This window comes from Naegleria gruberi (assembly GCF_000004985.1).
Source record: "Naegleria gruberi genomic scaffold NAEGRscaffold_7, whole genome shotgun sequence".
NCBI classification, from domain to species: domain Eukaryota; phylum Heterolobosea; class Eutetramitea; order Acrasida; family Naegleriidae; genus Naegleria; species Naegleria gruberi.
The window spans coordinates 606325-632266 of NW_003163320.1; the positions used below are offsets into that span (position 1 = coordinate 606325).

Sequence of the window (25942 nt, forward strand, 5' to 3'; positions counted from 1 at the left end):
TGAGTGTTGTTATTTTGGTGTGGATGACGTTCAAGGGAGCTGAAATTTACATTCCTTACCAAATTGTTTCTGATTCGCTTGTAAGCAACAGTAAATGATTATTGAGTGAGGCAGTAAACTTGAACTGAAAGTATCAATATCAACATGGATAGTGAGATAATTCTCTTTCAATAAAATACCCTTGAAAATGAATGTATTTATTTAGTTGAGATTTAAGTCTAGTTTGTTGCCTTGCATGATAAAACAACCAGTTATGGAAGCACCTACACCTTGTTAAAATCAATGAAAGATCCAAATATTACACATTTGATGGATTAAATTCGAGGAACCATTACCAAGGATAACATATTTGCAATTATAGATAATAATTACACTTTAAAGGTTTTTCTGACAAGAATTTATCGAAAAATGTAAAAGAGAAAGATTTAGTATGCAAGGGTGGTTAGTAATTTTATTCCACGAAAGATATTGAATTTGTTAAATCTGTTCTGTATCCAAATTTTCAACTAATTCTTCAATCTTTCTCAAATTATCCCACAACTCCAATGAGGAAATTCTTTCTTTTGGATTCCATTTAAGACAGGAAAGAATTGCATTCTTGATTGGCTCAATAAGTGCATACTCTTCCTCATTATCAGCTACAGAAATCATTTTGCTAATTTCAAATTCCAATTCATCTACAAAATCATTGAATTTCTCCTTTTGTTTCTTCTTGTTAGATAACTTGCCTCCAAAATTGACACCTCCAGGCATGATTCTCTGGTAGAATGTGTGGTCAATCTTTGTATCAAAAGTTAACAGCTGGTAGGCAATTACACCTAATGAAAAGACATCGGTTTTTCGTAACAATTCCATCTCACTAATTTTCTCACTATCACTTCTATCCTCACTTGGAGAAATAGGGTCCACACTATCGCTGTTCATTTGGAGATAGAGCTCTGGAGCCATGTGAGGAATAGAACCACACAATTTGGTATTCTTCATGCCATCTATTGCATTACTCATACCCTTCTCAGAATTGATACGTATCAGGAAGGAAAAATCAGCCAATTTCAATGTTTGATAATCATCTGCAATGAAAATATTTTGAGGTTTAATGTCACGATGACAGTAAACGAAGGAATTTTCTTCTTTCGATGGTTCTTTTTGTTCATTTTCGATAGGTTCAGAGGAGAGTGATTTTCTATTGTGTCTCGATCTGAATTCTGGGTGATGCAAGAGTGCCAACGTCTCTGCCAACTGTTTCATGTACAATACAAATGTTGAAATTTGAATCTTCTTGCCCTTTCTTGCTTTGGATTCCAAAAATTTTTGTAAATCACCTTGTGAAAAGAGTGGCATCTCTAAACAAATGGTCATTTCATCATTTTCATTCTCCTTACTCGATCTATTTACACTTTCAAGGAAAATGCTATTGTGGTGTACAATGTATGGCCACTCTGATAATTCACCCTCGTCCAAATATTGAACAAGTTCAATTTCATAGAGAATTTCTTGAGCACTTTGTAAATTATCAATTTTAACTTTTTTGAGTGCAACCATTTCATTCCTATTCTGTTCTGGTCCAAGATTTTTGAGTGCAGAAAATACAATTCCATATGATCCCTCTCCCAGTGGTTGAATCAATTCATAGTCCTTATTTGGATTCTGTTCCAATTCTTGGAATAATTCTTGTAATAATTTACTATTCGTCATGAATTGATCGAATTTAAATCCATTCCACTCGCCTATTTTAACATCTGTTGCACAAACTTCCACATTGGTTCCATCAACAACAGCCTGATTAAATCGAATACTCTTACCACTACTTAGAGTGGTAGAATTTGAAGTTGGAGCTCCACTTGCAAAAAATTCATCACCCAAATCCAAACCACAGTTTTGTGCTGTAATTTCCAAAAAGATGAATCCATGAGGAACACCCTCCAATTTCAAATAGAATTTCTGTGTTTGATTTTTTAACAATTGAGAGAGTGGCACCGAGACACTTCCCATAAAATCATTCGATTGAAACAAGTCAAAATCCCAAACATTTACAATCAGCTCATCCTTAATGGCTCCCACAAATAGCTCATCACTTCCGTTCTGTTCAACATTCCTCACACTGAAAAAGAAACTCTCATCCCACATTGGATTGAGTGTTTTTTTGAGACATTTCGATTTCTTTGTTTCCTCCAAATATCCCTTGAGGGCTGCTTGATGATCATGATCTTCCTGTTCCAAATATCGGTGGTGAAATACACAAAATGGATCGGATCTGCCATTCCTATCACAGGGAATTAAATCTTCACAAGATTTTAACGTAACAATTATATATGGATGAACATTTGCATTATTGGACAATAATGTTGATAGTGAAGAAGATTTTCCTTCCAAATTTTGATTACTATAAACATCTCTACTCGATAAACGGCCAGATGGTGGTGCCTTTTTAAATCTGCCACCTGTCAAATAACTTGTACTTCCAGTGATGGTCTTTCTATTATTTATAAGAATGACAGCATTTCTTCTGGGAGAAATTGGCGAGTTACTGCCAGAATTTGCTGACCCAACAGAAGAATTGTTATTTGCTGACGAAGGGGATGGAGAATTATTGGATGATGGTGATAAATTATTGGCAGCTGGTGAATAATTCGAAAGTCTTCTCTTTTCGAAATGGTGATGAGTATTAGAAAGAGATGGAGGTGAATGATTTGAATCCAGATAGGAATCTGTAGGTGGTGGAGAACCAAATACTGGTCCAGCTGAACCTGATCGGGATCGACTTTTGGGAGCAAAAATTGATTTGACCTGTTGAAACATTTTTTTTTAATGGTTGAGTGTTATTAATATGTTTTCCTATTTGTTGAGTTCCTTATTATTGTTGGATAGTCAATGCTAAAATAGTGCAGAGATTTGGGAGCACTTGTCAGAAGTGACTCACCACCAAAGAAAACAATTGTTGCCTTACCTTTGTTATTGAGCAAACGTTTTAATCAAAAAATATCATTAAATTAAATGCACAGATGTAAAATAATATTTGGAGCTGGAAAAAAAAAGGTTCATTATTTTGCAACCACAAGAAGTGTTGGCGAGAGAAGCGAAGAAGCAAACGTGGTTGAGCGTTAGGCAGTATGGAAGACAATGTTCTTGCATTATCTATTAACACTTGTTTTTCATGATGACGAAAATAGCTCTCAACCTTCAATCATCTGATCTTAAATGAGGACCGAGATCTATCCCATGCTAAAACTGATCACTCAAGTGTAATGGCAACAAACTTTTGCTCTTTAACATTTCCGTAATGTTTGATAACCCAAGTTGTGAAGAATAAATATTGTTAAATTGTGTAATTAAATTCAATACATTTTTATGTACGTTTATTTACACAGAAATCTCGGACAGCAATTCAATGCTGTTACTGCGTGAGCAGCTTGTGTTGCATTATTCCAAAGTTCTTATTCACATTAAAAAGATGGTTTCAAAAAGTTTTCTAATTTCTCTATTAATCCATAATACCACAAGAAGTGACCATCTTGCCTGGGAGCATTACCAATCCAATTCTTCGTTCATCATATTCACCTTCATCGGTTTCTGGTCTTTTCCTATATTCTGTTGTCTGAATTATTAATTGTTAATTTTCTTTCCGAATAACAAACCACTACTTACATCTCTCAATATTAAATTCGAAGAAAAGTCAACACAAATAAATCTTCCAACAAAATATCTTCCATCATTGAGTCCAACCTTGAGAATACAATTTGACCATCCGGCAATTGTTGCCTTGTTAGTGGTCATGTTGGTGCTGTTATTCTTGGTGAGTGAGAGCATGATGACGCTTTTGTATTTTTTAAAAAATCATCAACACGATGGCTAGGTTAATTATCTCTTAATTAGAGACAAATGACCAACTTTAAGGTGTTATACTGGTCCATCGATGAATCATTGTTATGTCAATTTTACAATAAGGTTTTATTTTGAACAATTTCTTAATGTTGAAAATTGAAGTACAGAGAGTACATTAACATGCATTGTATGGTCATTTGAAAGATGCTGTCTCAGATTCGTTTTTAATAGATCGTTCTCATCCGGTCGAGTTTTAAATAATCGTTGAAATAAAACATTCGTTGCTGATTCTTAGTGTCATTAAGGATAAAGTAATACGTCAACTTCCGGCCTTAACGGTAATAAACTTAATAAAACAAAAAAAACGAATGAAATTGTTGAGTGGGATCCTATCAAAAAATAACTCTTCTCACAATAGCAGATCAAATAATACATCGGTTACAGGTAGCCTTAACTCAAATACACAATCAAGCTCATCGAGTGGAAGTAATTATAGTTGCATTTCGGGATCTATTTCCTCCAATACATCATCGAGTTGCAGTGTGCTCTCTTCAGTTGCCTCACTTTCATCATCAAGCATTTCAAAGACTAGGAAGGAACAACAATTATCATCATCGGCTGAATATTGCAATACGAGTATTTTAATCCAATCACCTCCACTCTCTGCCAGAAAGACAAGCAATAAGTCCCAACCACAAAGCAACAACATTACAGCTACCACTCTTTCACCAACTCCTTCACAATCTTGCTCTTTCAGCTCTCCTAAAAAACAATCCAACAATTCTAGCAACAAGGAACCAAAGGATAATCATCCACCTACTGTGAACCAATCAACCTCCATAAATACGCCAGAGAGAAGTGACCCTCATCACCAACGTCAAGCAAGTGAGGATTTTCTGAATAGTCTTTCGTTTGCCCTACCTCAAATAGAATACGAAGAAGTCATGAAACAAGTTCAACAAAGGACAGTCATGATGTCAAACCAAAATGATAACATTACTGCAGAGAATATAGATGTAATGTCATCGGATGGTTACGACTTTGAATATTATAATAAGGAAGAAGAAGAGAAGAAATTGAAAAAGAAACAATTGGCTGCCTCATCTTCAAAAAAGAAAGCCGAATCTAAACCACAACCATCAAGCACACCATCAACTCCTGCATCAAACTCATTCAAATCACCAATTAAGAGTTCAACTCAACCAACAATTTCTCAGACTCCAACAAAGTCAAGTTCTTCTTCTGTAAAATCGAAACCAATTACACCTGCTGTAAATCAATCAACAGAGGCTCTTACAACTCTTTCTACGAGTAAGAGTAGACTTTCCCTTAAACCATCCACCATCAGAAACAAGATTAAACAGAAAGATTCCCCAAAACAGCAAAAAACCAGCCAAAGTAAATCTAAACCAATCATTTCTGAACCCCCAAAAGTGAATCCCAATAGGAAAGAAAGGAAAAACTCTGAGAAGAGTACAACTTCCTCAAAAAGTGGAAATAGTTCAATTGTAAATAATGCACCAAAAGTAAAGGATGAAGATGTCATTGCTGTAATTGTGGATGATGATGACGAGGATATGAATGATTTGGAGCATGATTTGAGCAGTGCTCATGAACTCCATTCAACTGAAATGGTGGATGAAGATGAAGAGGAAGATGATGTAGACGAAGAGTCTTGCAATACCATGACCTCTCCTCGTACTCCTTGCTCTAAGAAGAGGAAGGCATTTGAAGAATTTGAAGATTCCCTAGCCTCTTCAAAAAAGAAGAAGGAAGACTCAATCATCTTGGATAGTGTCATTAAAAAAGTAATGGATATTTCAATACCAGATACACCAGCAATGGAAGAAGACAGTCCATCATGTGATAGCTCACTTTCCATTTCTCCTTCACTATCTTATAATTCTCAGTCAACTTGTGGAGAGCACTCAGAGTATTGCATTTCTCCACTTGACTCAATAGCATTTGATGCCAAATTGTACAGCTCTCAATCCAATGTAGATATCAAAGAAGTCAATCAAAAAATAACCACTTTAACAAAAGTCATTGAGCAAAGAAATGCACAAATTTTACAACGAGATGAATATATTGCCAATCTCTCCAAGGAGAATAAGGAAATGAAAAAGTTCAAATCAATGATTCATAAACTAGATGATGTTGGATTTGTGTTCTACATGAAGGCATCTGAATTGGTTTGTGAGGGATTGATGGCACGAGATCTCGACACAAAGGAATCACAAGAAATTATTCATGATTCTCTCCAAAAGGGAATAAGGTACATGAGAGCCTCGGCCGAATTTGGAAATGTCGATGCCATGTTCGAATATGCAGAACTAATTCTAAGATATTCAAAATCAAAGAAACATGAAGCAAAAGAATTCTTGCAAAAAGCAAGTGAAAAAGGACACAAGAAAGCAGGAGTGTTTTTGAAGAGTTTGGAAATGAAAGAAGAAACCCAAAGATATGAAAAAAGTGTTGAACATGATCATTTGCTTCTCTATGGGCAAGAAACAACAAAAACCAAGTCAAAGAGAAAATAAAACTGACTGTTCGAAATAATTATCAATCTTTGCAAGTAGCACAAATCAATTTCATAGTTGACAACAGGTGATGGTTGTATGAGAAGAAATGAGAACTTGATCCTTTAAGTAACTCAGGCCTTATCCTTTTATGTAGGAGACAAGTATGCCATCTAGAGCTCTCAATTTCAACCTTTCAAAATGTATTGGATAGCTTTGTGACAATGAAAAAAATCAGTTTCATCATTCAGAAATTGTGATAAATGTAAATAAAATGTTTGAATTAAAGTGTTGTTGTGAGGAATATTTTTTGAAAATTGAAGATAACAAGCGTTAGATGCAAGTTTTGGCCATATTCAATCATTTGGGCGCCAAAATAATTCTCGTGAGGGTTCTTGCAGGTTGTCGTCAGCAGAATTTATTTTTGTCACCATCAAAAAAAAATTTATCGCTCTCACTTTTGTTGTCTGCGCGTTTGGAAAGTTGTTTTTTCTCAGCAGACTTCTTGGTATTCTTTGTAGTAATTTTTATCTAACCAAGCATTCTATACAAGAGTATATTATTGTGGTTATTATTACTGGTAGTTCAGAAGTATTTTGTTCATCTTTAAATTGAAGCAAAATATTGAAAAAAAACTTCCGGAAACTTTCGACAACAATAACTGGATAAATTATTGAATAGTAGTAGTATTACTAGTATCATGATGTCAAATAACAAGCAAGGAGGAGTTTTAAATATCATCTTTTCAATTATTGTATTGTTTGTATTGTGTGGAGTTTTGGCAATTTCTGCTTGCTATGCTATTACACCAGCTGTAGCAGAGCAAATAGTGAAAAACCAACAACAACAACAACTAAACAACAATAATGAAGATAAGTCTCCCCAAGAATTTACATATATAAAGAACCTGATACATTCGCAAGGTATGTAAAGCATTACGAAGAATTCATCTAACCGTACCATTAAAATGTATACACACAATATAATGTTAACAAATCACGTTCTCTAACAAACAACATTTATTTGGAAATTTAAAGTAGCCGATAGAAATGAATTTTCTAATATTTTAATTGTAAGTATGAGAAATACTAAAGAGTAAATTTTGTTCTAACACACTTGCTTTTTAATAGAATGATCAGGACTTTATTGGAAATCAAAGAAGGACGTACCTTCAACAATTTAGAGACAAACTTGTAAATACGCACAAAGGAAAGCTCCATTTTGATATAAAACTTGATGATGAGGAAGAAGATGACGAAGAGGAAGAAGAAAGTGGAGCTAGTCAGTCTTCCAATCGTCTAAACTATCAACTCTATAATGTTGATGAGGCAGATATAATTGACCTCGAACAACAAAAACATGCCCATACTGATGAAGATAATGGAGATGATACAACACAGCTTGATTCCGTATCACTGGTAAGGAGAAATAATATTGATGGAACTTCTGGAAGTTCCAGTGGTGATGGCTCAAGCACAACATCAAACCAATCATCAAAGGGCAATGCTGGGATGCCAACTTCAAATACTAATAACGCTGAGATTACAAATACAAGAGTCAAGTTACTATTTGATCCACCATCATTAGACTTTGAAGAAAGGTATGTGTTATTATTGAAAAATTTATTTCAACTTTATTTATAGACCACTTTGCAATCCTATTGCAAAAACATTTACAATCACTAAAGAGGATGGAGAAGAAGAAGAAGCTCTTCAAATAACATCAGTATCTACAGAGTCTCTTTTATTCCATCCATCTATTAGTAAGAAAGAAAATAACAAGATAACAATTAATGTTATTTTTCTCCCTAGAATTTTGAAAAGATCTGAAGGAATTATTACTATTAATACGAACTTTGGAGTTTTTTCTTTTAAGGCATTTGGTGGAGGTATTGAAAATGCCTATAACATCAAACCAATTCTTGGACACAAATTACCTGTTGGTGCTGATTATAGAAAACCTATTTTTATGCATAATCCACATCAAAATGAATCATTATTAATCAAGGAAATTTACACTAGTGAAGACTTTTTATTATTGAGTTTACCAGATCAAAATTCAAATGACAAAACTTATAATAAGAAGAATCCACTTTTATCATTATGGAAAATTGAACCTCACCAAACAAAGTCTATTATTTTATTGAATTTCCATGCTAATCAACCTAAAAAACATACAGGATTTGTTCATGTTAATACTAATCGTGGACAATTTATTATTCCTGTTGAATTTATTGTTTCAAAGAGTGGAGTACATCGTATTGTTGATGAAATTGATTTTGGAACTTTCATCTCTGCCAATGAGAAGAGAACTCGTGACATTGTACTCCTTAACTCATCTCCAAATCCAGTTTTAGTATCTGAAGCATCTATTGCACAAACTGATGCTCAATTAAAGTTAGAATTTACAAAGAATACCCTTCTTCAAGAAGGATCAATTTCAAGTGTTGCAAAGGTTACTTATACATCTCAGATACAAGGAGAATTTACTGGAAAAATTATTTTCAAGACCAATGATACTACATCAAAGGAAAATGCTGGTATTATTGAAGTTCCATACCGTTCTCGTATTATTCATGGAACTTTAGATTATAGAATGAATAGTACAGCTTTTTATTGTGGTGATGGTAAAGAAAAGGTTAATGAAATGGTATTAATGAATGGATTTGATGTTCCAATCAAGTTCACTTCTGCTGATGTGTTTGATAAGAGATTTACTATTGAAGATTTTACTACTGGTTCTATTTTAGAAAAGAATAGCAAGAAGAGAGTACTTTCTATTCGGTTTAATCCAAGTGACAGTTTTTTGATTCACAAGACTAATCTTATCCTCCATACAAATATTACCAGATTGTACATTCCACTTTATAGCTATCATGGCAATTTAGATCATATTCCAATTAATGCTGAGAAGAATATTCTCAACATTGAAGCTGCCAATGATGGTATTAATATGGGTATTCTTGGTTTGAGCAGTAGAAAGATTCACTACTTTACTGTTTCCAATATGAATCCTGTACCAATCAAAATATTTGACTGGAAGGTAACTGGTATGACAAACAAAAAATCAAGCATTTCCATTTCATATGTCAAGATTTACCAACCTGAGGATGATTTGGGCTCTTTAACTCTTATCAAACCAACAAAATTAAGTGAAAGTATTAATAGCAAGCATGCTGATGGAAACAAGGATTCTTTCATTTTTGCCATTCTTCCAAACCAAAAGATAATTATGAGATTGGATATTTACACTCCAACTTCAGATGAAGAACAAAATGGTTTTATTGAGTTTGTGACTCAATACAAATCCTTGACCATTCCTCTCAAGTTTATTTGTATGGAAGGTAGTTTATCCATTACTAATCAATTACCTTTTGATGTTACTTTCCCTGGTAAAATTCAAAAGAAAAATATCTATGCAACTAATACTTTTGGAAGAACTATTACCATCTCTGAAATCAAGTCATCTGATGAAAGATTCATTCCAGTCATTACTCATAAAACAATTGAGGCAAACCAAAAGATGAACATTGGTTATGTAACCTTGGATGCTTCCAAAGTTCCAAAAGAGAAGAATTACATGATGGATGATGGAAAATCTGCAACTAGTACCTCTAGTTACAATAAGAAGTCCTCTACCATTTCATCTGAAGAGTTTACCAAGTATAGATGGAGAAATTCTCTATTTGAAGATATTAAGAACGCTGGGGATACTAACATTCTTGGAACAGTTTCATTACAAACAGATATTGGAATTAATTATAATATTAATATTTCTACTTCATTGGAATATCCAAAACTTTCCCCAGTACGCCAAATCAACTTTAAACTTACTCATATTGGTACAAGTGCGTCACAATACTTGACTGTTGAGAATCCATCTGATCATTTCATTTCTCTTCAATTAATTTTAGGAAATGGATCTCTTGCCAAGTTTCTTCAAAGAAATGCAAAAGGAAATGTACCAAAAATTGATGGTCAAGGTGACAAATCATATACAGAATTTAGACTTCCAAAAGATGGTATGAATTCTGCCAATATTCCACCTCATAGACATGCCAATTTAGGTCCAATTATTTTTACTCCAAAATCTGATGCTGCTCCTTCAGTCGCTTATTTATACATTAGAAATAACTTGACCATTTTTGATATTGTCAAACTTACAGGCAATGGTGGTTCTTCTAAACTCATTTTCAGTGAAAATGGAAACGATCTTGCCTCTCTCAAATTTGAAATTAAGGAGTCACAATTGGGAACATGGGACAATTATACAAATAGATTTGTTCAAAATAATTATAGTAGCAATAATGGAAGTGAGGATACCCAAAAGACTGAACTAATTTTCCACAAAAAGTTCATATTGCAAAACAAGGGTAATATGCCGGTCACTATTTTAGGTAGTAGTATTGACAATATGGGTTGTAATGCTTATGGTGTCAAATTACACAAATGTGGCAAATTTGAGTTACAACCTGGACAAACAACTGGTTACAAGATTTCATACAAACCAGATTTTACTACTGCTGTGGTTGATCTTTTCATAAGAATTGACACAGATCAAGGAAAGTTGTCCTATCCAATTAGATTGACACTTCCTTATAATGTATTGCCATACTTTTATGAAACTCAACCTATCAGTACTGGCCATAGATTGTTCAGAGTTGCTGCTACATTTATTGTTCTTACATTGGCTCTTTATATTATTTTCAGAGCATGTCGTGAACTCAAGACACTCGATTCTGCAGATAATGAATTACCAACTTCAATTACTGATTTCCTCAAACCAAACTTTAGCATTAGCTCATTCCCATTTATTACCTTCCCTTCAATGGATGCAGAGAAGCATAATCAAAATAAGAATGATGAAGAAAAAGTTTTAAATGCTGAAGAGGAAAACAAGAAGAAGAAGGCCTCCGAAAAGGCTGAAAAGAAGAAGAAGCCAAAGACTAATCAATCTCCAAGTATTCCAAAATCTGACAAGTCAAAGACCAAGCCAAAACAAACAAAGGCTGCATCCAATCTACAGAATAATACAAATGAAGAGGAAGAAAATGCTGACAAGACCATTGTTGAGATTGAATCTACAGGTGACAAGACAAGTGTTGCAGAATCAATAGTGGTAGATCATCCTTCTACTCCAAAACAAGGCAGTGCCATTTCAGCACCAACCAGTGTTTTAAAAGAGGAGAAGGAAGAAAAACCTGCTCATAACAATACTATCGTCAGCACAAATAATGTTACATTTGAAAATGATGCCAATTCTTCCAATTCACTACTAGAAAAGAATGAAAAGAAGTCAATTTACAAAAAGATTGGCTCAGAGAAAAAGCCACATTTTGAAAAGAAGACTAATTCCTCATCTAATAAGAAAAAGTTCAATGAAACAGAGGCTAATATCGTTATTAAACCAAAGGCATTTTCAGCAATTCCTACCAATATAACCAATAGTAATGAAAAGCCAAAGTTTTATGCTGTCAAGGCTGGTAATGGTGGTGCTGTTGCTGATGCAAACAATACGACTGCCAATGTAACTAATAATGGTATTATTGATTTATCTGTCCTCAGCCCTAGCTCTAGAAGTAGAACTCCAAACTCGAACGAAATGGCTAGATTTGGCGGAAGAGAAAATCATCAAACACTTTCTACCACTGAACTCTTGAACAATGTTATTGAAACTCCATCCATGAACGATAATGTCAAGACTCGTGAACGTTCCTCATCCGATTCAGCAACCTATAAGAATTTATTGGATAATACTACTCCAAATAGTTCTCAATTGTTATTGGACGAAAAGAGTTCCTGTTCAACAGATTTGGGAAGTACTGGAAACTTGAGTGGACTTTTAAGTGATAGTATGGCACCATCCCCTTCATCAAATTCTCTTATTGAAAATGATGTTTTATCCTTGTTGAGAAGTGCCTCAGTTTCTCCTCCTCCAATCGGTCAAACAGCAACATCTTCTTCACCAGTTAACAATACAAATCAACATAAGGAACAAGTAGGTGTTATTGGAGGTAATAATAATACTAGAAGAGATTTTGGTTTTGGACAAGCAAGTCAACCTTATTGGTACTTTGGGGCAACTCCAGCAGCTAGTAGTAATTCATTCTTTGGACAAGGAAATAACTTTTCTTCTAATAGTTTGCCTTTTGCTCCAAATCCACAATTCAATGCATTTAATGCTCCACCTGTTGTCAATAGATTGGCTGCTACGTTCCAACATCGTCCAACTAATTACTTTTCATTGTTTGATTCTAGACCTAACAGTCTATTCTCTACTGACACTAACAGTTCATTCTTTAGCAATTTGAACCAAAGATCTAACAATAGTAGTCCATCAAACAGTGATAGTACAACTGGTACACCAGATGTTACCTCTTCACTATTTTCATATGTGTTACCTGCCGAAGACGCAGGAGATGAACAACAACAACATCTCAAATAAAATTCATTCTTCTATTCATTCTTCAACAACTATTGGTTATATCACTGGTCAATTAAACATACTGTACATCAGGGAGATTAAAACCAAGAAAAAAGATAATCCCATTAGTACTCGATTCGTTTGTAGCGGTGCGGAATTTCGGCTTTTGTTTCGAAAATAATAGAATCCATTCTAAGTATGTTCCAAGATATGGTATCTTGTAAAAGACAACCGATAACAAAGTTTGTTTGGAAGTAAAATACTTCTCCCTCCACTAGTATTACTTCAAGAGAGCTAAATGATTTTTTCAAGGTCACAAAGTTTGTTGCATTGAGATGTCTCTTAGAGACTATTTGAGTTACCTCTTAAGCTTTACTAATGAGTCGCTTTATTTGGTTTGATTCTGAAATGTTGTAAACAGAGAGATTAAGAAATTATTCAGTAATTCTCTTTCCATAATTAGAACTCATAGCAACCACTAAAATCTTTTGTGTTCAGTAGAGAGACTTTCAAGAATGTCCAACCTTAATATTGGTGTCCAGTCTGAAAATAATAAGGGAGATTACAACCATAATGAATGTTGCAAGAGATAATTTTAATCTTGTATGTAAACGGGTATAAGGCACACAAAAAAGGATTGACCTAGGATGCAAACGATTTTTACAGCTTTTGGTTGGTCATCTAAAGTTGGTTCTAAAAAGCGTCTCTTCTTAATTGGCACCATTTTGACCATTATTCCCCCATTATCAATTTCCACATCTATGGCAGGCTGTTACAATAAGGACAAGGATGTATGATATGTTCGAACCGCTTGGTTATGAACTGTTCGTTGTATGAAGTCAAGAAATGCAATATTCTCCCAAACTTACTAGTATTTTACAAATTTTGGTCTTACAGTTGTTTTTCTTACCAATCTTTAGACTTCTCCAAATAGAAGCTCAACCCAAGGTCAGACCATGAAAAGAGAGTTATTGAAAACGCTTGGTAACATGAACAAGCGAGTAGAACAATTAGAAAAGTGGAGGCTTCCAAATTAATTTGTAGTTTGCCCTCCCCTCCGCCACAAAGATTCACTTGCATCGCTGAAATTGGCACCAGTCCAAGCCAAGCTTGTATGGTCTCGAAAAATTGTCGTTTTAATTCATTTCAAAAAAACAAAAGCAAAGACAATTTGCCCATTAATCCAACTACCTAAAATCCTTTTTTTCCAAAGCAGAAACAACAAGAAAAAGGGTGCCAACAAACAAAGCGAATTGGTGAGAGAGAATCTGAAATTTTGCACCAGTCATCCACTAGATAAGTAAGTATAATTATCATAACAAACGACGAATCCATAACTTGTGCATTTATATTGGCATTCAACTGTGGTCAACTAGTATCTTGTTAATACACAAATTAATCAAAAAATCTGAACAATTGATTCGAAAAACATACTCAAAAAACATCACACTATTATGAACACAAACAAGGTGGTTCAAAAAACAAAACAAGCAGCCACACATTCCCCTCCTATTATTACTCAACACAACCAACAAGAAATGATCAAGACTTCTTTTCACAATCATCTGCCCTCTGTAACTCCTCACAGTTATGATATTTCTCAATCACCTCCACCTCCATCATCAGCATCAATACATGCTTCAGGGATGCACCTTGCTTCTCTTTCTCGCTATGATACATCTTCCGTGCCAGCATCATCATCATTCGACAGAACCACTCAACAATACAATTATCATCATGCTGCACAACAACAACAGTCATATGACATGACCATGCAACAACAATATCAGAGGGAACATGTAAATTTGCATCAGCACAGATATCATCCTTATCAGCAGCGAAACCCCATTAGTCCACCTTCTCCACCACGTAATGCACACAGAGGCGGATTGGAACTCCATAATTGTAATACTGATGCTAGTGGCAGTAGTAATGGTGGTACTAGTAGTGGTACAGCACCAATGCATGTGTATTCGAATCCTCCTTCACATTATCATCACCATGTAAATAATCAGAATTTTCGAGCATCTCCAACAAGTAATAAGAAAAGTCCAATTTCGAGTGAACAGTATGATACATGTTATGGTCAATCACATGATGTACACTCAACAGCTCAACAACCACTTGTATCAAACAATAGAAAGAAAATTCCAAACCGATCTTCATATGAAACACATGTATTTATGAATGCTCCTTCCATAATAGCAACTTCAAATTCAACAACACAACCAACACCTCAAAAGAGAAAGAATGTCATTTCCAAACAAGAAATGATTAAAGTGTTACATCTTCCTCAAACACAGGCTAGTTCAATACTTGGATGTAGTTTGTCAACACTTAAAAGAAGATTTTATGAACTGAAAGAAGAATTAGGTAAGTTTTGATTGAATGAAAGTAATCTTATACGATTTGTTGTATTATGATGAATGCATGCATGACATGGACATCTTGATCAATTTACTTAATTATCAACACATCTATTTGATATTCTTGCTTATTGCTATATGTGATCAACACATCTATTTGATATTCTTGATTCCTTAATAATTATATGGAATACTTAATGTTCATGCATCAATTATACAACAACATTTAAATTCAATGCGCACGCATACATACACATTTAGAAATGGAAAAATGGCCCCAATTCTATCATGAAATAAGACACTTGGCAATATTTTCCAAAGTCTACCCAATGTCCCTCTACTTTATGCTCAATCATGAAGGATGTGACGACATGCATAAACCACTCACTAGAAAACACTTGATAAATTCACATGAAACGTATGAACAGTCTTACCAGGAGAATACCAACCACTTTTTGCAATATTGTAAGACCCACATATAAGTGAAGCCAGATTAGGGCCTTCCTTTAAGAACTGACCAATAAGGCAATGAATTCCATAGACCAAACTCACAAATTGGGCCGAGAACAATATGAATCTTTGATTTCCATTCTAACTTCAAGTAGGACCATCAATAGATTCTTTGTGAGGTCATGCACCAATCAGTAAGCAATACACCCTTAAATGGAACAAATTGATTTTATTTAAGCATGTAATAAAATCTAGAACCAACTTGATGAATATATCTCAATTGAGGAATTACTACCATTAAGAAAATTCCAACCACTGGAATGATAATGGTCAAGTAGCACATCACCTCAAGAGAAGTAGTGGCCAACAATGTAATGAAAATCTGAGAGGCAGCACATGCAACGCACAAAATACTCGTTCTCATGAGCCAATTCTTGTAATAACTACTTCGCATTATGAGCGCAAACAAGTAGAGAAACAATGTTAATACTTCTCCAATATAGAGTGGTCCAAAAGTGTAGCCAATACCCTCGAATGAAAATCTAGTGTCTGGATGGTTATTCTCCTTTCCAACATTTTCTTCATTCGCAGTATCTTGATGATCCAAAAAGGCGGAGAATGCAACCAAAAACCAAACAAGCAAGAAACTCATTGCAGCTCCGTATGCAAGCAAGAAGGGAAAGTTTCGTATAGAGATGACCCTTAATTGTCTCTTCATGGCTTCAGTTAAATCGTATGAAATGTATTTTCTGAACAAGTAGACAATACTATCCCAAATTGCAATGACGAATAATAATCCTGAAATTATTGCTGCAACAAAATAAATAAAACATGGAATTGCAAAAACTCCAAACCATCCACTCACTTCAAATTGAATCATTAAAAAATCTAAAAGTGTCAAAATCATGACTGGCACGATGAACATTATTCCAATCAAATGGTAAAAGAATGAATGTGAGGTCAATTTCATTTGCAAACGTTTCATGTAAAAGAGTGTCTTGTCAGCTCCCGTGAGGCCGATTGAATTTTCCTCATAGAATTCTCTTGCAGGAGAGGGAGGATTGATCCAACTCTTAATCCATGCGAGGCAAAGTTGGAATTCATCCTCATTTTGTCGGGAGGGGAGTAGAGCTTCTGTATCTGTATTTCTTGGTGAGGTCATGTTATCAGGGTTGGAATGAGATGAACTCAACAACTTGTTAATTCTCCTGTACAGAACAAAACTGGTAATCCAAACAGCAGTCCAAGTTGGTAAATAAATTACTAGAGACCAGACCCAAAATATCAAAGATGGTGTATAGTACATTGTTGAGGAAGAAGCAATAACTGGAATGGTAGTAAATATGTACATGAATAAGAAGGTGGTGGCTACAATGGTGCTAAGCATTTCTGGAAAGGTATTTCTTAGGAGGAATTTAATATTTTCCTTCTTTTCTGGTTTGTCATTCTCAACTATTTTCAGATTCACCAGTCTTTCGTATTCAAATTGTTGAATCTTTTTCATTTCAATGAATGTATCCTTGAAGAAGCGATACTTTTTAGAGTGAATGTTCAAATCTTTCAATTCTGGATCTTGTAATGATTTTCCATTTCTCTTCTTTTTACGTGTATTGGTAATTCTATTAGAAGAGAGGAGGTTGGATGGATCCTCTTCTTCCTCCAAACCATCATCATCGAAAATGTTTCTAATATCAACCTTGGTTGACATTCTCTTTTGTTTCTTTCTTCTCTTCTTGGCACTATCAATAATATCTTGATTGATAGTGTGAGGAGATGGAATAACCTCAAATTCATCCTCTACATCTTGATTTTCAGCCAAAGGAGTGGTGGGTACAGCCTCACCAGGTGGTGTAACGGTATTTTGAGGTGCTTCCAATAATTGATTCTCTCCCTCTTCAGCAATATTGAAATCATCAGGTGGAGAATCTGTACTTTCCTTAATATCGTGACCGAGGAGAGTGTTCGATATTTTGTTTTGTGAAATGTGATGTTCCAATTTTTCTGTCAGCGTGTCTGTGGTAGCAGTAATTTTTCTATCGATGGAATTCATAGTGGCCTTTACTGTATTTCTTACAGCACCAGCCCTCTTAGAAATAGCAGAGGTAAGTTTGGAGCTGAATTGATTGAGATGCTCCAGAGAAAATTGCTTATTGTTAGCCTGAACGACAGCGTCCATAAAAGTATCCTTATCTGGAAGTAAATAGTCACATAATACTTGAAGCTTCTTACGAATTTCCTCACGTCTTTGTGGTGAAGTGTAGTATGAGGATATCAACTTGTTCAGATCATTCTTATCAAAAGCTCTAAAGCTCACTGAAAATCTACTCAGATGGAGAAAGAGCATAATAGTTGCCAAGCTCCACATGTCATTATTACAAGAGGCAATGTGCCACTTTTTACATACTAGACTGATGTTTGCATTTCCTTGGTGAATCCAAATGTGTCTTCTCTTGGCATGATTTACCATAAACCTCTCACATCTATTCTTTAACTTGATTTGCTCTTTAATCTTTTGCTTTTCCTTCTTTTTCTGTTCCTTTGAATAGTTGAGAACTTTTTTGGCTCCTTGTTTCACTGTATTGGCAGTAGAATCCTCCAATAAAATAGAAGAGTCATCCTTAGATTGACCAGAATCTGAGAAATTTTTAGAGAGAAGCAAGGAAATTGAGGGAACTGAAATACTTCTCTTTAGATTTTTAATTCTCTCAGTTGCACTCCCTACAATCCTATCAGTGTCCACAAACTTTTTATGTCCTAATCCAGCACTCAACCAATCAGAGGTTAATCCGTCATCCTCTTCAATTTCAAATTCTGAATAATACTTTTTACTATTCCTATTTTCACTTGAATTTTTTCTTTTAGGTATTGTCGGAGTTGTCAAGCTGCCACTCTTAGACCCTTCCATCACTAAATCCTCCAATGAATGTGGAGCATTTCGTAACTTATTCCTAGCAGTATTGAGTGCAACCTCTGGATCCTCATCAAACTCCTCATCATCCGATTCGGAATCCTCTTGTTCCTCCTTTTCATTTAATTGGTCACACAAGAATGAAAATATATGTGTCAATAATTTAACACTAAGATTATTGATATGTGGCATGTGTTCTGACAGATCCTTACTACTATCTTGTCTAATTTTGTTCAATTTTTTAACTCCAATCATTGGTATTTGAATGTGTGAAGATTCATAAACAGAGGAGGTTCCTATTGATGATGGGTGCTCCTCAATAATAATTTCCTCCGAGTGCATTTGTTGTTGCTGATGATTAATCCTTCCATTCGTTTGATTAGGATAAATGAGTGTTGGTCTTGATCGAGCAGTAATTGGTGAAGAGAAAGGAATAGCATACGGATTATAATTACCAACCAATTCCTTCTCATCCATTGGTGTATCAACCCAACCAATCTCCACTTGTTCATTCACTCCTCTAGAAGCACCACTAGAATTATTCAAACTGTTCGTACTACTTCCATTCCCTGTAAAGTTATTGTTAGATAATTGAAGATGAGGAGGATATTTCTTTTTAATATTGAGAGTAAGTATTTGATCCTCTCCAACACCACTACCACCACTATTATTACTAGTTGTTGTATGATGATTTTGTTCCATTTCAAAAGATCATCAAAACACTCTGATCCGAAACTTGTACAAATATCGAATTTCCTGTTCGCTTTGTTTTAATAATTATATTAATTTAAAAACAATTTTACAATCAAGTCTTTGTGGGTAATGATGAATGGGATAATTTTTTAAGTGATAAATCCAGTTAAAGGGTGATGAAGATTTTCTTAACGGTAACAATTGTTGTGAAATTTGAATCATTTTCGAAGGTTCTGGAAGAGAATATTCATTGAGAACAGATATCTAATGGGTGTTTGGGAAATATTCTCGAGTTGTACAAGATGAATTTGCTCAATGAATATCAATTTATTCTGGTTGGAAAGTTCTTGCTTGATTGAGTGTTACATTATTTCAGTTGAATATTGTTCATTTTCAAAATTTACTACTAAAAGTCCTAATAATACCATTCAAAAAAATGAGTTCATTTGATTTACTGCTTTTAGATGAATCTGAAATTGAAACGAAAGTTCTATCAAAGAAGGCTTTGAAAAAACTGCAACGGAAAGGAAATCAATTAAATCATTCATCAAACTCGGAAAATGAATTGAAGAAATTGCACGAAAATGATGGAGTTTGGTTCACCATTATTGAGTTTTTGAGTATGAATGAAATCATGCTCACTATTGTGGTACTTTCAAGAAGAGATTCGAATATTGTAGATTCGCAATGGTGCCAATCTACTCTCCTCACGAGAGGTATGGAACTATTTCACACACTCTCATCAAAGGATTGGAATTCTACTTTAAACTCCCTTGATCACAAACAATACTTTGGTAACTTGAGAAAATATGAAAAAAAAGCCAAACGAAAGAAACAACCCATTGAAGATAATGATGAAACTAATTTGGAAAGGAAGAAAATATTCAAACGATTGTATCTGAAATTGAGAGAGGAACATAATAATCGAATGTTGACACTTCACAATTCCAATCAAGCCATCAGATCTGAAATCCAAGCTGAATTTCAAAATTTGAGAAGTGTGTGGTCCTCTTTGATAACAAATCGATTCGAATGTTTTCATGATGAATTCAAAATTGAAGATTCAATAAGTGATGAGGAGAAACAAAAAATTACATATGATTTAGGATCTTACTATCGATTCACATGCAAAAAGTGTGGAATAGTTGCCATTTCTAACTATATGCCCGTATTTGGTGGGACCAGATTCATTACTCCTAGAGGCTTCGGTTTTAGAAGACAATGGAGGCCTGATAATCAAGAATTCAAATTATTGAACATTTTCAATGTTTGATGTTGATGATGATGTAGTTGATGATGGTGCCATTTTTTTTATCAGCTCTCGCATTACATTGTCTGACAACATTTTTTCTTTCAATAAAAATGTGTAATAATAGTATTTGTATTTGTAATATTAAACAAAGCATAAATATTCATAAACAAATCTTACAAGAAAAAATAAATAAAATCATTAAACAAAATAACAAAACTAATAAGCGGAAGAAATATAATAAAATTAAATTAGAAAAGGATATTAATTTTAAAATTGGTAGTCTTAATAATTTTAATGATGAAATTATAATGGGAAAGAATGATGATGAAGAGAATAATGAAGAGAATAATAATGAAGAATCGGATGAATTGGATGATTTTGAAGAATTAAATAAATTAGATGAAAAAGAAGACTCTAAATTAAATATTAATATTAATGATAATAATTATTTTAATTGTATTAAAAATAATATTCCAAATTGTAAATATGAAGATAATAAGGTGTCCAAAGAAAATGTGACAAAAAGCCAAGAAAAAGAAAATAACCTTTTGAATTGAAATTAGTTACCGTTACAAATAATAAAAAAATGTTTGTTTTGAAATCAGCCATAAAACCTCATCATTCGTTACTGTTAAATAATTGTGCCATTTTGCTTGGGATCGTTCTTGTATTGATAATAATGACAAGTGTTTCAGTGATCTGTTCTTCTAACAATCCGAACCATATCCCGAATCAGCAAGAAAATACTTCATCAAATCAACAAGAAGAACCAACAACCAAAGACAATTTTTGGAGCCTTTCATTGAAGAACAAACTATTAAAGTATGCCAACACTGTCCAATCTGGCTTTCAAAAAGTACTCTCATCATCACTAGTAGAAAAGATCAAGGGAAAATCAAAAAAGCTTTCCGAACATTCGAAGAATTTACTCAAGACATTGAAAAACAAATCAAAACAAGCCCTTCATAGGAGCAAAGACATTGTCAAGGAACAATTTACCAAGTTGAAACAATCTACACCTGCCCAAAAGATTAAGAAACTTTCAAAGAAGGCTCTGAGAAAGCTTTTAGATCATTTAGATTTAATTCCACCTTCCGAAAAGAATTCCCATCCAAACGATGAAGAAGAGGAAGATAGAGTAATTACAGTTCTCAAGTAGTTGTGTCGATGACTCGAATCTATGAATTTCAATACTCGAACAGAAAACATTCAATTTATTGCAACAGTCAAAGCATTTTAAAATTAAGGCAAGATTTGAGAAGTTTCAATCAACACTGTGATACCGTACGTGAACAGCTACAATGACCCAGTAAATAGGAAGCTCTAAAGTTATTTAATTCCTACCAACAAAAGGGCGAAAAACTTTCCAAGTCAATTCTCAACCTTCCACAAGAAGATTCTCTGTTTCCAAACTCAATAAAACAGAACAACAACAATAATAATTCAGGCAGGTGGAACGTGACTAATATTATCATTATTACCATGTCCCATTATCATCATCATCACGGAAGACATGATGGATCTATGTATCATAGTCAGTATCATCAAATTCCTAATCAAGAAAACATTGCACCACAAAGTAATAATAATAACCAACAACAACTTCATCCAATTCTAGAACAACAACAACCAGTAGTAGTGGTCGATAATTATCACAGCCATCCACCTCATAGTCATTCCCACATTCCTCTCGTTTCCGTCCCAACCTATTGCTCTCATAATGGTCATTCAATGAATAATGAGGCAATCTATCACTATCATCCACATCATCAGACTCACGATTTAATTAATCATCACAATACAAATAATAGTAACAACACAACAAACAATTTAAATTTGAATTTGAATAATAATACAAATAATTTAAATAATAATATACTAATAGATGAATCATCTCCTCACATTGTTAATAATAATATTCCTTCCTTTAATTGTTCATCATGTCCAACAACGACAAGCTCAAACTTGGCGTTTCATCATCACTCTCATATGAATAATAATAATTCAACTAGCAATAATAATACAGTTAGTAGTAATAGTAATAATAAGAAACGTAAATTATCAATGACTGATATTGAATCAGCCAATTCTTCATGTACGACAACGAGTAACACAACTTCAATGATTACAACTTCATCCTCCTATGAATTGGAAAGTATTCCTACGAGATTATTTATGGGAGAATGCATTCGAGTAAAGATAAGGGAAATTCCTGGTATTATGGATCAGTTCAGACAAATGTTTGAACAACATGAAGTGAGTTTACAGAATTTGACAGTTTGCTTTCAGAAAGAGGGACTTTTTAATTTTCAGTTACCTTGCTTTTTGGAGGGAAATGATTGCATTGTGTTTTCTGTACCTAAGAGAGAGGTCTTTCTTCCATATTTTCAAAATTGGGAAGGCTCAATGACTTTACATCATTGTGCTGTAACAATTTCAGCTAGGAGTCCAGTTCCAAATGGTGGAGATTGTATCATGATATTAATGCACCAGAGTTGTTGCTCAATTGTGTGTTTGGAGACTAGTGACATGTTAAATTTTGTTTCGAAATGTTTTAGTGAACCTAAGAGATTGAAACACTTGTTATTGACTGTGAAGGAGAGGTATACAGATGAATTTGGAGCCATGTTACACACTGAGGATGAGTGTCCACTAACAGAACCAATGAGGAGTAATTTGAAAATAGTTAAAGAGCTCGGAAAGGGATCAAATGGATTTGTCTATCTTGTGGAAAAGAGAAAATCTGCTACAACAGATTTATGGAAAAATTCAAAGAAACTTGCATTGAAACAATCCTTCTCGTCGAATCCGACTCGAGTTCAGGATTATATTGCAGTGGTATGTTGAAGTATTGAATCAACGACATGTTGATTTTCTTTTTTACTATAATTGAAAAACAGCACAAAGCAATGAAGGATCTATCGAGAGGTGAAACAGAATCCAATGTGATTCAAATTTATGAAATTCAAAGTGTTACAGTTGAAGAGTCCAATACTCATATTTCTGAAATTCTAATGGAAAAATGTGAATATGATTTGGGAAGATATTGCAGAAGATATTTCAAGTCTTGCCTTACAGTGGAAACTCTGAAATCTCTAATTCACATTTTGAATCAAACAGTGAATGGAATACGCATGATTCACAATTCTGGATATTGTCATTTAGATATCAAAGAGGGAAATATCATGTTGAATAGGGAAAAAATTGTCAAGATTATTGATTTTGATTTTTCTATTGCCAAGAATGTGCCAATTTCATCAAAGAGAGGCACCCCACTCTATCTGTCACCAGAGATGGTCCATATTAAGGAAGTCTCTAAACCTATTGACAAGTCTGATATTTGGAGTTTGGGTGTTGTACTTTTAAATGTTATGAGAGTAATTCAAGGTTTGAAAAAATTTGAGGTTGCATCTATTGCTTCAAAGGATTTACTTGTAGAAGATGATGATTCTATACTCATTTTGGGAAATGCCAAAGATCAACAATCAATAGATACGATAATCACAAAAGTTTTTGATACTTCTAAACAATCTATAGATTCACAAGTATCAATATTGATGAAAGTATTGGAAAATTTAGCAAGAGGAATGCTGCAAGTTGATTATGATAAGCGTTATTCTATTGAGGACTTGTGGAGTGCTCTTCTAAAAAATTAATTGGACTCTAGGCCATTAAAAACATGCAGCAAAATGCGGGTTGTCTAACCATCATTTATTCTCGAGGTGTGACTGGTGTTTGGAATATTGAACAGGAAATCGACTTTTTCATTTCTTCGCATCTGTTGAAATGATCCTTGACCGCTTTGCTTATTCTTTTCAAGTGGCCAAGTTTGGAAATACCAATCTTTTTGTAATCTTCGGTAGTAAAGTCTTGAATTTGTCCTAGAGTTTCAAGTTTCTTCTTTTTAAACTTCTTCCAACATTCTTTCATGTCAATCTTGGAAAGCAGTGATTCTATTGAGGAATTTTCTGGGCAGAATGCTTCCGCATCATGCTTTTCAATCACTTTCTGTAGGAGCAAGTCTCTGTAATCATCTGTGCGTTTGAATTGAGGGAAAATTTCGTTTTTAAATTGGAGAGAAATGGTAATGTAGAGTTGATCAAGACACTCTGAAAATTTTTCATACATTGATTGCGCTGTCTTTTCATTAAATTCTTGTGAAATGAGCTCCTTGTAGAGCTGGGAAAATTTATCCCTTATTGTGTGATCAACATTGATGCAATGAGTGCTGTCTATGGAGATGAACTGAATGTGAACGAGTTGGAATTCTTTCATTTTCAAAAATTCACAAGATAGACTTGTTGCATTGGTAGCAGAGATAAGATTAGTAACTCTAGGTGATTCAACAGGTGTTCCATCAGTGTTGCTCTCTGTTGGATTGGAACTCTGTTTGCATTGTGCTGCGTTAATTTTCTTAAAGGTCCTAACTACTTCCAGATAGAGAAGCAATTCTTCATTACATCTCTTCTTCATGAATTCTCTGACCAATTTTCTACCATCCATATCATCAATGAGGGTTTCGATATTGTTAAAGTTATTGATTATTTTAGTGGTTTCATCAAAGTCTGAGGTTGAACTCTTTGTCGGCTCCTCAATCAACTCGTCGAATGCTTGGCTTTCAAGTTCTGGAGCAGAATGACTCTTTGATTTGAGAGAACTGACCGATTTTGATCTTGTGTACTTGCTACCAAGGTAGAAATCATCATCAGCAAACGTTGATCCTTTCGAAACAAACAAATCCAGTTTGTTTTTCAAAAGTCCAGTGGCTCCATTACTCAATCGTTTCAAACTCTTTGGCGTTGAGAATACACTCGAGAATGTACCATCATTCGTTTCAGTTGGTGATGGAGCAGATCTAATACTTATTCCAGACACGTTAGTCATAAATTCTGACTCATTGTCTTGCTCTTTCTTAGGGGAAGATTTTACAAAAATATAATTGACCTCGCTTGTGTCAGTATTCTTCTTTACATTGGTTGTGATAGCTGGTGATGCTGGAGAGCCACAAGGAGTGCTTCCTTTCGATGAGGGATTTGATCTTAATGCATCTCCAACAATGAGAGCTGCCTGATCTAAATAATTTTCCCAAGCATCCAAGTTTATAGAAGCTCTTGCAGATAATGATTGGGAATATCGTTTGGAAAATCGTCTTGATCTATCTTGTTCCCTTGTTTGAGTTGACTCTTGAGGAAGAAAGGTATTATCATTAGTGGAATCTTGACCTGGAGTTGCATTGTCGAAATTCAATGAATTGACACTGTACTGATTATTTACAATATTACTAGTATTGCTTTTGTTTTTGATGAATGTTCCAATGGATGAAGCGACAGACTGGTCTGCTTCTGAAAAATTGCTTCTCAGAGGCATGTTAAGAGGTCTTTCGAATAGGTTGTATGATGACGATTCAGAATAGAACAATGGCATACCTTTTTTTTCAGTATGTTATATTGGTTGAGGATGATTCGAACAAATTTCAACACAATATTGACAGTTCAAAGAATCCTCAAGT

At 34.3% G+C, this 25942-nt stretch overlaps 7 protein-coding genes across 7 annotated transcripts; 5 read left to right on the forward strand and 2 right to left on the reverse strand.

Annotated features, from left to right (window-relative positions):
• Positions 1-432: 432 nt before the first annotated feature.
• NAEGRDRAFT_78541 (protein kinase) lies at positions 433-2799 on the reverse strand (the record flags this gene model as incomplete). The annotated part of the gene is made up of 1 exon (XM_002681218.1): positions 433-2799. One exon carries the CDS (start codon positions 2797-2799, stop codon positions 478-480), a length of 2322 nt encoding a protein of 773 aa, XP_002681264.1. The 3' UTR covers positions 433-477.
• Positions 2800-4190: 1391 nt separating this feature from the next.
• On the forward strand, positions 4191-6379 carry NAEGRDRAFT_78542 (uncharacterized protein; the record flags this gene model as incomplete). The annotated part of the gene is made up of 1 exon (XM_002681083.1): positions 4191-6379. One exon carries the CDS (start codon positions 4191-4193, stop codon positions 6360-6362), a length of 2172 nt encoding a protein of 723 aa, XP_002681129.1. The 3' UTR covers positions 6363-6379.
• A 665-nt stretch (positions 6380-7044) lies between these two features.
• Positions 7045-12802, forward strand: NAEGRDRAFT_78543 (transmembrane protein 131; the record flags this gene model as incomplete). The annotated part of the gene is made up of 4 exons (XM_002681084.1): positions 7045-7264; positions 7382-7413; positions 7472-7941; positions 7985-12802. The coding sequence occupies 4 exons, from the start codon at positions 7045-7047 to the stop codon at positions 12783-12785; spliced, it is 5523 nt and encodes a 1840-aa protein (XP_002681130.1). The 3' UTR covers positions 12786-12802.
• A 1416-nt stretch (positions 12803-14218) lies between these two features.
• On the forward strand, positions 14219-15148 carry NAEGRDRAFT_46635 (uncharacterized protein; the record flags this gene model as incomplete). Its single annotated transcript, XM_002681085.1, has 1 exon — positions 14219-15148. One exon carries the CDS (start codon positions 14219-14221, stop codon positions 15146-15148), a length of 930 nt encoding a protein of 309 aa, XP_002681131.1.
• Positions 15149-15794: 646 nt separating this feature from the next.
• NAEGRDRAFT_78544 (uncharacterized protein) lies at positions 15795-19321 on the reverse strand. Its single transcript, XM_002681219.1, has one exon. The coding sequence runs from the start codon at positions 19188-19190 to the stop codon at positions 15810-15812; it is 3381 nt and encodes a 1126-aa protein (XP_002681265.1). The 5' UTR covers positions 19191-19321; the 3' UTR covers positions 15795-15809.
• A 296-nt stretch (positions 19322-19617) lies between these two features.
• On the forward strand, positions 19618-21592 carry NAEGRDRAFT_46637 (uncharacterized protein; the record flags this gene model as incomplete). The annotated part of the gene is made up of 2 exons (XM_002681086.1): positions 19618-20356; positions 21039-21592. 2 exons carry the CDS (start codon positions 19618-19620, stop codon positions 21590-21592), a joined length of 1293 nt encoding a protein of 430 aa, XP_002681132.1.
• Positions 21593-21838: 246 nt separating this feature from the next.
• On the forward strand, positions 21839-24318 carry NAEGRDRAFT_78545 (protein kinase). Its single transcript, XM_002681087.1, has 3 exons — positions 21839-23271; positions 23334-23716; positions 23980-24318. Exons 1-3 carry the CDS (start codon positions 21916-21918, stop codon positions 24032-24034), a joined length of 1794 nt encoding a protein of 597 aa, XP_002681133.1. The 5' UTR covers positions 21839-21915; the 3' UTR covers positions 24035-24318.
• The last annotated feature ends 1624 nt before the right edge of the window (positions 24319-25942 follow it).

Excerpts from the sequence above, each read along its gene's own strand:
- NAEGRDRAFT_78545 (XM_002681087.1), top strand. The coding sequence starts at position 21,916 with ATGTCCCATTATCATCATCATCACGGAAGACATGATGGATCTATGTAT. Across the intron at positions 23,272-23,333 it reads TTCAGGATTATATTGCAGTG|CACAAAGCAATGAAGGATCT; the intron begins GTATGTTGAAGT and ends ATTGAAAAACAG. Across the intron at positions 23,717-23,979 it reads AGAGGCACCCCACTCTATCT|TATCAATATTGATGAAAGTA; the intron begins GTCACCAGAGAT and ends TAGATTCACAAG.
- NAEGRDRAFT_78544 (XM_002681219.1), bottom strand. The coding sequence starts at position 19,190 with ATGGAACAAAATCATCATACAACAACTAGTAATAATAGTGGTGGTAGT.